The 13,719-nt window shown below is 37.2% G+C and overlaps 1 protein-coding gene across 5 annotated transcripts in view; it reads right to left on the bottom strand.

The window, feature by feature from the left end:
* NELL1 (neural EGFL like 1) overlaps positions 1-13,719 on the bottom strand; it is a 719,285-nt gene that overhangs the window by 509,391 nt on the left and 196,175 nt on the right. For all 5 annotated transcript variants that reach the window (XM_039865670.1, XM_039865651.1, XM_039865633.1 and 2 more), the window contains one exon: positions 8,077-8,205. In XM_039865670.1, the coding sequence (XP_039721604.1) occupies positions 8,077-8,205 (129 nt within the window). The remainder of the gene's footprint in view (positions 1-8,076; positions 8,206-13,719) is intronic.

Genomic DNA, 13,719 nt, shown 5'->3' with positions numbered 1-13,719 from the left:
ACTGCCTACGAGCTCTCACCTCCACATTCGCATTGCTTTAATTTTTCACTTTCTTTTTCCATGCTTCTTGAAATTTAACAGTTTGAGGGTTTTCTTAATTAACAAGCATCCTATTATAAGAATACATTTACCTGTGGGAACATTATCTGGATATCAATCATTTACGAGTGTGTGTCAGCTTATTCCATGAACTGCTTCCCTCCTAGCATAAAATTCAGGATTGCAGCACATGAGAGGCTATGAATTTTGTTGGAAAGAAAAGATGGGGTCTCTTAGGGAAATGGGGTTACACTACAGATAGAACAAATCCAGATGAAACAATACAGTGGGAGGCACAGGGAAGCCTGGAGAGAATGCAAAGAAGTTTAGTTAAATCCTATCTCATTTCCAAATGAGCAAGTTCTAATACAATCAACGGAAGCCAGAGGACCATTTGGTGGGACACAGGGAATAAGAAAATGCATAAAATTCACGAGGCAGATTTTTTCATTTATTAACTGTGTCAAGAGTGAAAAACAATTCACCAAAAAGGATTCTTTTTCCTTCTAGGCACAGAGCTAGACAACATCTATCTATCTCTCTTGCAGTTAAGTATGGTCAGTGACTAAGTTCTGGCCAGTGGAATGTGGCCAGCCCTCGCCCATGTGAACCTCTCATATATCACCTTCTAATACATTCCACTATCCACGGCAACCTTGGAAGCCATATATTGTACATGGCAGAGCCAAAGAGAGAAGAAGCCTGGGTCCCAGAATCACAGCTTTGAGGAAAGCTTCCTGTCAACCAAGACCATCCATTTGAAAGTCCAAATGAAAGAAAGTAAAAACTTCTATTGTGTTAAGCCCCAGAGAATTTTATTTCTACAAGCGGCTGACCAAAACAATTTTTTAATACCATATGATTTCACTTATATGCAGAATCTAAGGAACAAAAAGAACTAATCAAAAACAGTCTCACCAATATAGAGAACAATCTGGTGATGGCCAGAGAGGGGAGGGGGGTTGGGAAGCTGGGAGAAAGGGTGAAGGGTTAAAGGAATACAAATCAGTAGTTGATAGATGGTCAAAGGGATGGGGAGCACAGCATAGGGAATGCAGTTACTGTAATGGCTAGGTGAAGAGCCAGAGGAGAGAAAGAGCAATTAGGGGCATTGTTTTATAAACTATATAAATGTCTAACCAATGTATTGTATACTTGAAACTAATAATAAAATAAAATTTCTTTAAAAAAACTATTTTTGAAAAGATTCTTGAGATATAACATTTGTTTCAGTTGTACAATATGATTCAATATTTGTATACATTGAAAAATGATCACAATAAGTATATTTAACATCATCACATATAGTTATACAAAATTTTTTGTGATGACAACTTTTAAGATCTACTCTTAGCAACTTCAAATACACAATACAGTATTAGTAACTATAGTCACCATACTGTATTTTAGTTACATCCCTGTGACATTAATTTTAAAGCTGTAAGTTTCTACCTTTTGACCCCCTTCTCCCATTTCACCAACCCCACTCTGGCAACCATCAATCCATTCTCCTTGTCTTATGAGCTTGGTTCTTTTTTTAGATTCCACATAGAAGTGAGATCATGCAGTATTCATCTTTCCTCATTTATTTCACTTAGCATAATGTTCTCAAGGTCCATTCACGTTATTGCGAATGGCAAGATCTCATCCTTTTTTTGGCTGAATAATAGTCCATTGTATATATACACCATATCTTCTTTATCCATTCATCTACCTATGGACACTTAAGTTGCTTCTTGGCTATTGTAAATAATGCTGCAATAAACATGGGAGTGCAGATCTCTTTTCTAATTAGTATTTTCATTTTCTTCAGAACAATACCTAGAAGTAGAAATTCTAAATCATATGGTAGTTCTATTTTTAATGTTTTTGAGAAACTTCCATACTGTCTTCCACAATGGCTGCACCAATTTATATTCTTACCAACAGTGCATGAGAGTTCCCTTTTCTTCACATCCTTGCCAACACTTGTTATTTCTTGTCGTTTTGGTAATAGCCATTCTAACAGGTGTGAAGTGATATCTCAGTGTGGTTTTGATCTGCTTTTCCCTGACTAGTGATACTGAGCATCTTTTCATGTGCCTATTGGCCATCTGTCTTTCTTCTTTGGAAAAATATATATTCAGATCTTCTGCCCATTTTTTAATTGGATGGTTTCGTTTTTTGCTATTGAGTGACCAAAACAAGTTTTAAAAGTAATCCCCTTCTTGTCAAAATTAAGGGAGAGCTACAATTTCTCTTGCCATGTGGTGAAGAATGCCAATCTGTAGCAAATAACAACTGTGCAGTCAACATGGAATACAATGAGCAGGCAGCATTTCAGCATTACATGGACTGAATAGATGCTTTTGCAAAGTAGCCTTGGAAATAAAAAATAGCAGATGCAGAGGAAAGCCAGGCCCAAGAACAAAGCTCACTTATATTTGCTGCTGGAAAGGAGGTGACCTGTGGGTTATTATAAGCAAAACAAAGGCTAGAGATTTCTGTCTTGGAAAGCTGAAGGAAGAGGTGACAGATACCTAGGTACCAGAGGATCTCTCCATTACAATGAAGCCTAAATAAATTTTAAAAAAACACAAGGTATTCTTAAGCATTCTGAATCCTATAAATAAATGGGAGCAAGTTTACAGTTAAAGTTTTATTACCATGAATAATAAAATCAGGCTTTTGATCCTCATGCTCTCCAAAGTAGGACTTCAGGAGACTGAAGTCCAGATTTGAGCATAAGTCAGACTATGTAGATCACAAGGCTCATGCATTTTGCAAAAATTCAAAACAAGAGTTACCTAATCAATCTTTGAATAATTAGAAGTGTAATTAAGCATACGAGCCATTTTCCCACACATTCTCTTAATCAAGAATTTACAGGGTCGCATTTCTATGGCAAAACAGTCATGTCGGCCTTTGCAGCTAATACCTACCCCTTAGCTATTCTGAATCTGTTTTCTGTTTGAACTCTGACCTATCCACCACTTTCCCAGCCTCTTAACACTCAAAGTTCACACCCTTTGTCAACTCCAGTCATGTGAAAGAAATTATAAATCACCTTGCTAATCAGTTGCTGTGTCTCGGACATTTCAGTAGCTTTTGTGACATGAAATTATTACATTCATATCCATACAGGTAATTTTGTTCCACAACACAGCTCCTTAAATACAGCTTCGCTCGTGGTTTTCCATGGAAGGAGTGACCTCATCATTATAAATTATGATGCTTGGTACAGCTCCACTCATGTTTTTCCTTGAATATAGTTCCACTAACATTTTTCCAAAGAAGAAATGACTTCATCCTTATAAATTATTATGCTTGGTACCCCACTATCAACAATATGCTCCTGGCAGGACTGACAAAACCTGGTCGTAAGAACGATTTCCCCTGCCACCTGCCAATTCTCCCAAAAGATATAGACGTGGGAAACCCACTTTCTCAAAGTACTGGCCTCATTGAGTACACCCTCTTCCAATTCCAAGAAGGATCATTATAAACATTAATGATATAAGCTGATGATAATGATACTGTTGTGATTCATTAAATGCTTAGTGAATACCAGAAGATTTGCTAAGTTTTTAACATGCACTGTCTCATTATCATCTTAATTGGGAAATCCAATTTACCATGTTGGAATTGGCCATAACAAAGCACTAATTTACAACTTGTGGTCTGCAAAAAAAATCTATTGCCTGGCACCAGGACCACAGCAGACTATTAATGATCCACACAATTTGTACTTTTTCTAGTAACTCTCAATGCTTGCTCTATAAAAAACTGCTTTTGGTCATGAGCACTGGTCAAAAGATATTTTTCTGAAACCACAAAATCTGGATCAAGTAATCCAAGCAGGTATACCAATAGGTTTAGAGTAAGTTATGCAAAGGTAACAAATATTTGCACCTTCCAAATTTTCAATGATTTCCACAATTATTTCTCACTTATGCCATATGTCCATCACCTGTCATTTATCACACTACTCCACGTCATCTTCATTCTGGGACCCCAGCCCTGCTCTGGAACATTGCCAGTTTTGTGTTAGAGAGATAAAAGAATGAGGTGGAACTCCGCAATAGCTCTTAGAGCTACTCTGAAATGGTACGTTTCACATCTACTCATATTTCATCAGATCAGGAGGGAAAACACAACACTGGAACAGGGTGGGGATGGGGAGGTCGAGCGCAACACTAGTCAGGACATAAAACACTAGAACAGAAATAAGCTGAATATTATCTTTACTTCATTTCTCTGAGTCTTAATGTCCACACTGGTAAATGGCATTACCGTGGCCAATGTTGCTACTTTCTTCACAGATTTATTATAAGGCTCAAAGAGTACACTGTATATAAAATGAGTTTGAAATCCTCAGAGCACTCTGTAAGTAGAAAGTATTATCATTTAATGCTAATCGTAGTACTTTCCATGCCTGGCAGATTGCATGATATATATATCACATTGTTCTTTATTCTTCTAAATAACATTTTACTATGGGAAGAAAGAGTTTATGAGACTATTTATGTAGACTCCACATTCAAAAGGTAAGATCATGAGTAGACCCCAATTACTATACTTTCCTCAGACACTACCTGTAATTTAAGCTAATGTATCAGGAACTATTTAAGACCAATTCATTGAAAATGTCATCAGGAAGGCAAAAAGCCTCAGCATACTAGATTCATAAAACACCAAAGTCCAACTAAAGCAGTTTTCAATATGGGGAACATTCCTGCTTCAGTCAGACCAGGCAAAATCAAATGACCTCCTGTGAATTGTACCGTATGTGACAAAGGGTCTTATTATCTTCTATTGATTTGCTAGGAGTTCCGATATCTTCTCTATGGCAGTTTCTAACACAATCTCTGCAAAGCAGGAGTCCTTAATACACCATATCTCTGCTACTACCCTAGGATGTTAAGAAAATTGAAAGCTTTTTGTGCTTCTTTGTCCACTGAGAGCCTGAATAGGCTTTTCAAGATAGCCTGAACAATGCGTAATATTTTGTTTTAATTTGCTAGCCAGTCTTGTTCATCATGGTTTTTACAATGTGGGTCATTTTCGCTCCATTTACTCAGAGTAAAAAGTAACTTTCCTGAAGCAGTTTGTAAGTATCTACTTCTCTCTCATATGCGATGAGAAAACGAACTCAGTCCTCCAGTACACAGGTGGGTACTTGGCAACCTCTAATCTTGTCTATCAGACCACCCAGAGGGCAATTATGAGGACAGAGCTGGGGAAATGGCCACAAACTAAATTTAATCATCAAAAAATGGAGTAGACATAGCTTTCTGCCCGCCCAAAACTACACTCTTCCTGTTGCCACAATCCTAACTGGTTCAGGAAAAGGGCAAAGATCATTTGGTCTCAGGGACGGGATATCTCTACTCCACCTCCACAGGCTGAACACAGCCCGAACCAGTGACAGTCGTCTCACTCACCTTTCTCAAACACTGGTATAGGGATGGGGAAGATGAACCCAAGTCTGAAAAATGAAACAACAGAAGTCTTCTGCATGGTGGAGAAGGCAGGGGTGATTACGAGGGACTTTCTAGGAAAGACATTTTTTAAACATAAAAAAAAAAAAAAAAAAACAGAACCTTACAGACAGATTTTTAACCTCTGCCCCTTCCTTCCTTTGGACACTGGTGTGAGGACACCATGCTTGAGGCTATGTCAGCCATCATGCGACCACAGGAAAATAAGCCCAAAGTCCAAGGTGCTAAAGATGGCAAAATGGAAAGAGAAAAGAGCATTTGCTCTAAATGTTGGTATTCGCTCTGCTTAGTTAATGCATCCCATCCAGATGCCCAGTATTTGGCCCCTGCCTTACTCCCTGAGTCTCATTCTTATACCATAAATGAGCTTTAATGCTTAGTTATTCCTTCTTAGGTGCTATTCTTCTCTCCATGAACAAGGCCTCTGGAACTTCTGGAAAGTCTCCATGATAACAGAGAAGTGACTGAAGCCTGAAGACATAACCATTACTTGGGTGGCACCACTGTGCACACTGACCTAGGGCCAGGCATATACCCTGAGCTGGGAGTAAGTATGTCCAGCGAAACAGTGATTCAGACCTGAAATCACTCAACATAATGAATAAAATAAGGCCTCACGCACAAAGGGCAGATTTACTATCACAAATGGCTCCTTGTGGAGTTGATTTTATGCAATAGAAAATGGTCAATGAGAACAGAATTAAAGAAACCCAAATAGCATTTGTACCAGCAATTTTCAGCCATTTTCTCCCAAATTCTGCTAGGTTTCAGTAGCTAAGGGAAGCCAGGAATGGTGGATGTACTGGTCTCAAATAGACAACTAAAAGGTCTGCCAGTGATAGAAACAGAATTCAAATTATTTTGAGGTTCTATCATTTTTATCATTGTTCATAGTCTATGCCCACATATAGAAGATAAGAAATAAATTTTTTTAGACCATTACTTGGCTTGTAAGATTTTTCCATAGTGAATGAAGAGGAAAATATTCACTTTTTTTAATTTTTAAAATTACACTAATTTTCTGACCAAAAAAATAGAAAATACATAAAGATATTTAAAAAATATTAATGTGAAGTATTAAAATCATCCCTTCTCCAAAACTGACAATAAGCAACATGCTATTAAGGGGTAGATGAAAAGTTCATATCTAAAGGGGCAATTTCATGCTCCCAAGTGGCATGTCTCCCTAATCAAACTCAAATCTATAAAGGTAGGCAAAGGAAATTTTTTTAAAAAGGTGAAAAAGAGAGGGAAAAAACTGTAATGCTAATGAAAACCAAAGCAGTAATGAGTCTTCCAGAAGAAATGAAAAACAGAGGCTACATACCAGCTAAGCTCTAGTGGTGATTAGACACATTTCCTTAACAACTGAAGAGGTCTTTAGTCAAAGCCAAAAAGTTAAGCAAAGGTCAACCATATAAAACAGCAGAATGGAAAGGAATTCGCCATTATTGTCATCCATTGTCTTTACCTTGACAATAGCTGACCCATGTGAGAACCAAACCAACTGGAGGAGAGTGACCAAGATTTTGTAGCATTCATTCTACCTATATCATTAACGGATCATCTAGGTTCAGCATATTGTTAGTGGAGATGAATAGCTGGGTCCAACTAGGACAGAGAAACAACTGAGCCATCATTTTGCCTATCAGAACTTCTCCAAACTGATGGAAGGGAGCCAGTGAGCACCTGAGAATGGATGGGCTCAGATATTAGGGTGTTTACACACAACAACCAGAGTCAGAGCTAATCTCTGCTCCTTTGGTATACTAAAAGAACAAGGGTGTGCAATGCTTGCTACCAGCAGGGTGGAGTGCTGAACTTGGAAAGAGAGGTTCACATAAGAGGAGCTGTTCTGCTCTCTGGAGTGGAAACAGAGGCTTACTGATGCTTGAGACTTCCAACCCACTAAAATGGCATCAGTCCATGTGCCAAAGTTACGAGTCCATCTGTTACTGTGACTTTTAGTAGAGTTTGGAAATTAGCAACCCATGAATCAGCCATTAAGAAACACAACTGAGCAATCAGGGGGATCATTTCATAAACTATATAAACGTCTAACCAACGGACTATATACTTAATAAAATTTTTAAAAACACACACAACTGAAAAAAATTTCTGAGCTTGGTAACTGAAGAAGATGGCAGTTGACTGTACACTAGTATCAAAGCATCTTTCAAAAAGAGGATCCATCACATAACATTTAATTGAACTTGGAGATGACAATCTACTCAAATAAGACAACAGAAAATACGTTTATGGTTTTGCTGGTGATTGCTAAATACGGCGACAGCAGAATGTGGAATTTGATATGGCCCTACTGCTTTTGTTGCTTTCCTGTTTCATAACTACCTTCGAAGGTCTTGCTTTCACATACTACTAAGCAGCCTGGTGGTGGGGGCGGCCGGGGGGCAGGAGTGGGAGGAGAACAGAATACACAAAGTAACTGATATAATTTCTTATAGCATCCCAAGAGCCAAGTGATGGCTTTCAATCTTCGACCACAGCCACCAGGAACACATTTCTCACAAGTGACTTCTTTAAATAGCATACTAACCTTCACAGTAGGCAGAGTCTCCCTGGACAGAGATGTAACCATTCTTGCACTCACAAGTAGCTTTTGTATTCCAGTTTTTACACTCTGAGTTTTCACCACATTTAGGTCCTTCTGCACAAAAGTTATGACCTAGAAGCAGCAAATAAGATTTTACATCAGAAAAGAAGAGAATAAAAGACTTCCAAATAATAAAGCATGAAACAATTATTATATGTCACCATGCATGAAAACATACCTTGGCAATATAAAAAAAAATGTGAGATGGCAACGGGGTGGGAGAGTAAGAATAGGAAACTTTGGACCATCTTATGCTTGAGATTTTTTTCCCCCTAATACTCATACTTGATAAAGTTGTTCCTTCCTGAAAGCTTTTATCCATACTGATCCTGAATTTTCTTCTCACCATCCTCTACATGACTAGTCTTTTTATAAATTGTTCTACTGCAAAATTTACGATACATAAAAAAATATACAAAATGAATATGTACGAATATATCAAATGAATAAAACCAGTATTATCAGCATCCCTTAATTATACCTCCCTGATGATCCCCCTCCCAGCCATCGGAAGTTAACTATCCTGAATCTTGTGTTAATCACACCCTTGCATATTTTTATAGTTTTACCATATACAGTTGCTTATTTTGCAATAATATATCATTTGCTTTTGCCCATTTTGAACTTCACATGAATAAAATCATATTGTACATATCTTCTATGATTTATTTTTTCTATTCATCCTTGTTAATGCCTGTAGTTATCGTTCATTCATTTGTCAATGCTGTATTGCCGCGTCCTCTTTCTACCCTACTGCGTGACAAGGTCCGGAGATGGGGATAGAGGCTTCAAGGAATGCATCGTCAAGAACGAGGACGTGGCATGTGTTTAGGGATAATTGGTTTCTTAGAAATGATCCTATTAAGTAGGGGGAATTTGGGTAGCACAAATTCTAGTAAGTGTAAACGCTATACAAATGGATTTCCTCAAAATTGGCTCTGAGGAAAACATAGTAAATTCCCCGCGTATGGAATCAGCTCTAGTCACCCTGACGTTTCCAGAATGCGTAAACCCTTTATTTGAACAATTATTAAGGGAAATTCCTTTTGATGCGCCTCTTAAAGATATTATGAATAAATTATAACAAGCTGAATTACTAGAACCAGTTTATACTCCTGTTCCCACGCAGTTAGTAGAAAAATTAGTAAGGATAAAAAATTTACTCATAAGCCTGTGCCTACTATAGAAGGGCCTCCTTTTGTGGCCTAGTGGATAAATAGAAAACTCTGGTATCCACCTAGGGGGGCTAATAGTATGAAAAGATTACCTGATCTTCCTTTGCCTTATTCAGAAGCTTATAATAAAGATAGTATACATGTAGTGAATAAAGATAGAATTCATGTGCCTTATAGTAGTTTAAGTTTCATAGAAAGGCTGGCTAGGTCGGGATCTCCTTGGTGTTTAAAAACAAAGGAACAAAAACTTAGCTTATGAAAGCAGCTTTGTAAAACTGATTTTTATAAATATTTTCCTCATTACTGCACCAAGGAAACTTTTGAACAGCTATGAGAAAGGTTCAGCTTGAACTTTAGATATAGCATAAATCAAATAGCATTTAAAAGATTTCTTCAGGCAGAAAGAAGAACAATGTCTGCCCACAAGCCAATGCTTGCTGTTATGAATACATCTATCTATCACCTTTACTTAAATCAATCTGTATCTTACGTAATAGATATAAGAATTAAAAGTTTAGATTGTTCCATCAGGTAGTTCTGTTCTAATGATTGAGAGAAAAATGTACTAGTTAATCATGAACATTAATAATAATATACTCTATAAGATTTTCTGCTCCGCCTAACCACAGAAATTTAACTCCCTGCTACCTTAACAACAAAGTATAATCAAATGCCAAATAAAAAGTATAAAAGTTGTACTCAAATCACAATAAAACGGAACAGTGTCACACCGCCTCTGAGCTGTGTAGTCGACTGTCTCCCGCGCCGACGCCTTGCCCACCTTCGGGGCCCCCTGGATCCTGTCGTGGCTGGACCGCAGCACTGTATAATATTCCAAAGTATGAATATTCCACATTTTATCCATGGTACTACAAATGGACATTTGTTTTATTTACCTTGAGGCAAGAGGATTGAGCCACAAAAGTGCAAGAAATTCAGGCTCTTTATTTTCAGTAATGCAAACTTTTCTCCTCTGTACTCCCTTATCTAGAGTTAAGACTGACAGGCAAGTCACTTTTTGCAGAGTGGATTTTTCCTAATCATCCACTGAGGATTCACCCTCCAAGGCTCTTGATTTATACATCTCACAACAGCCCCAGGCTTTGTCTCCTGTCTACTTACACAGTGTCTACCAGAAGCCAGATTCTATCACCAGGGATAAGAAACTGCCCTAAGGGCAAACGCGAACTCCAATGTGTTTGCTTATCTCAACGGAATCGCACTTTTTCAATATTATCTTGTCTCTGATTTTTTTCCCCTTACTCTATTACCAGCTCCACCAAATTAAAAGAAAAAAAAAAAAAGTTATGCAGCATTTTTTAGGTGAACTAGGAGGAAAAGGTTATACCTATCACAAAAGTGTTGAAGTTCAAATATAATAGGGTATATAAAGGTATTTTATCGTCTTTAAATCAGTATATTTTAGTGAATAGTAATTACACTGCTATATCACATATTGTGGTCTCACAGAAAACAATGGATCTTAGAGTCAAGAGGTCTAATTTCTAATTCAGAATTGGCAGCTAATAAACAATAAATAACTTTGCCTACCTAGATTTATATACTGGGAAAGGATGACATCAGTGATTTTAAAACTATTCCTCAGAGTCTTAGGCACACATGAGTTGTCAGGTAGGACTCAAGTTCCCACCCCTGACTCAAACGGAATAGCTCTGCTTTTATATTTTTCATATATTTATCATGTGAACAACAGTTTCTGGCCCTTAAAAACAGAAAAATCACTGAACTATTTAAACTCCAAGTTTAATTCCTTTTGGTGATGATGTTCTTGAATTTTTTTTCTTTGAAGTAGAATTTTAAACCGATAATATTTAGGCTGTACTTATTCTAAAGGATAATAGTAACTATTGTTAAATAATAAAAATAAAATTCAGGCACCTATACTGTGTGTGGTATTATATTAGATGTTTTCAATGGGGATCATAATATATCTTATAATATGTGTGGAAAGAGTTTAACGAGCTAATCCATCTAAAGCACTTAGAGCAATTCTTGATACATACCAAAAAGTCAATAAGTATTAGTCTCTAGGGTGAGAATAATGATTATGATAATGATAATGTTGACAATGATTAATAAAGTTCGAAAGAAGTTAGTAACACTCTTATTCTCAACTTCAAGGTAAGAAAAAAGAAGCTCAAACTCACTACTATCTAACTAAAAAGTGGAGATGTCAGAGTTCTAAATTAATATCTGGCGAGCTTCAAGTCCCATGTACCTGTCACTGCATCATATATCCTCTCAGATAGCAAAACCTAGAGATAAAAAATGAAAGGTGTAGCTGCTCCTCGGGACATCAGGGAGTGAATCCAAAGGCTTAGGTGAGCAGACTATCACATCCAGCCACACTATCTATGACCTATTAACTGGTGATTGCTCCAATCAAGATCAGAGCAAGAACTTAACTTGGAAATCTAAAACCTCTTGTCAGTCAAGAACGTTTCTGCGAGGGCTTGGAAGGCTTATAATAACCACCATAACTAAAATAACTTGATGTTCTTGCTCTTTTACGGATCATAGCTCCCTTTGACAGAAGAAGTGCCTGGACTTCCCTCACCATGCCATAGTTGGTCAATAATTAAGTAGTCACATTTTCTCTGATTATGAAGCTTGACTCAATGTCACCTGTTCATCCATTAGTACACATATTCTTTGTTTCTTTTCCCTTTCTTTCCAGGAAACAGTAACTGTCCTTTTCCTTCCACGTTCATTTGACGGGCTGGAACAAAGCCCATCCAACATTGTTGATTTTCCAATGCATATCTTTCTATCAAGCATGTGCCATGTCAATTCACAATGCAGAGACTTGGGTAAATCGTATTTTGGGGAAAGTGAAGGGCCCATGGGACAAACCATCCTTAATGTCAAATCCATTTTGGTTGGGCCTCACTATTATGCCAAAAATGCCTGTGCTTTTTAATTAATATGGGACTTCATTCAAGCAATAATTATTCATTGCCTGCTTGGCTTTCTGCACAAGTGAATTATGATTCAATATTTATGGGGCACCTACTCTGTGGACTGAAACACCATGCAAGCTACTGGGAGCAAAGCAAAGATGTTTGAGACACATTCTCTGCCCACAAGGAAATTATAAACACTAAGGGTAGATAAGCCAAATACAGGGTAGTGTAGATATAACAATCTACATTAAATACGATGTGAGCAGTACAAATTATCATAGTGTTTCAGAGAAATCATTTCTAGATGATGCAAAACTTGACCTTGGATTAATCTTAGGTAGAAATTTGAAAGAGGCAAGGCACAGATCCTGGTGGGAAGAATGGGAATCCAACACTTGAAGTACCTCAAGTTTGAAGAACCTCAAATAATCTGGCACAGATGTAATAACAATAATTAACATTTACTGAGCACATACTAATGTTAGGCACTTGGCTATATGTTTTGCATGATCATCCCATTTAATTCTATTAACAATCCTATGAAACTGGAATTATTATCCTTATTTTAAAGATGTACAATTGAAGCTTGAAGTAGTGACTCCTGGAAGGTACACAGAGCCAGGACCTAGGTCTGAGGCCAGAGTGTTTAATCATTGTCTAACTCCACTGTCCACCCAAAAGTGACAAATTCCTAAGCATTCTACAATCCAAAGGATAAAAGAAGATATTTTTTTTGCATGTGTAGATTCAAACAACTCCAATTTACATTTCTTCTCATCTTCAAAAACAATTTTTTTCTGTTAGGTAATTCCAAATATTCTTAACAAAAATCTAACTTTAGTCAACCCAGCTTCCTGAAGTCAGGGTCTATATCTGATTCGTTTCTTTCAACCAAGAGCTACCCACACAAGAATAGATGGATGGATGCATGACTTATAAATGGATGGACAAGTAGACAGGCATAAATATGGGGGCGGTAAATTAATGAGTGAATGAATAGATGAATGAATCTATATGGCATTTAATGCCCCCTTATCAACCAACTGGAAGACAAATGTGCCAGGTTTGTTGGTCACCATTTTTCTTTCTTTAATTTTTATTGCAGTATAATTTACACACCATAAAATTCACTTTTGTAAAGATAAAGTTCAATGCTTTTTAGTAAATTTACACAGTTGTACAGTCATTACCACAATCATTTTAGAATACTTCCATCTCTCCAGCTTGTTATCTTCATTCTTAAAACTCCATCTCAGCATTTGAGTTGGTTCCAAGTCATAAATCCTCAATTAATTCTCCACATTTCAGAATCCTTCTAAAGGCTTTGTCCTTTTTACCTGATGTGTCTGAATAGCATGACATGTAAGATAGAGATACTTCCCTTCCTGAATATTTGCCTTCGGTTGCTACCTGCAGCCTCTTTCTCAAGTCCTCTAGCTAAGCTCTTATTACTTTTTTCTTCAGCTAGTTATCAACACAGTCTGATT

This window comes from Pteropus medius, unplaced genomic scaffold, assembly GCF_902729225.1.
Source record: "Pteropus medius unplaced genomic scaffold, Ma_sr-lr_union100, whole genome shotgun sequence".
Taxonomy (NCBI): Eukaryota; Metazoa; Chordata; class Mammalia; order Chiroptera; family Pteropodidae; genus Pteropus; species Pteropus medius.
Note: the sequence above shows the minus strand (reverse complement) of the source record. Positions and strands in the feature narration are given on the sequence as shown.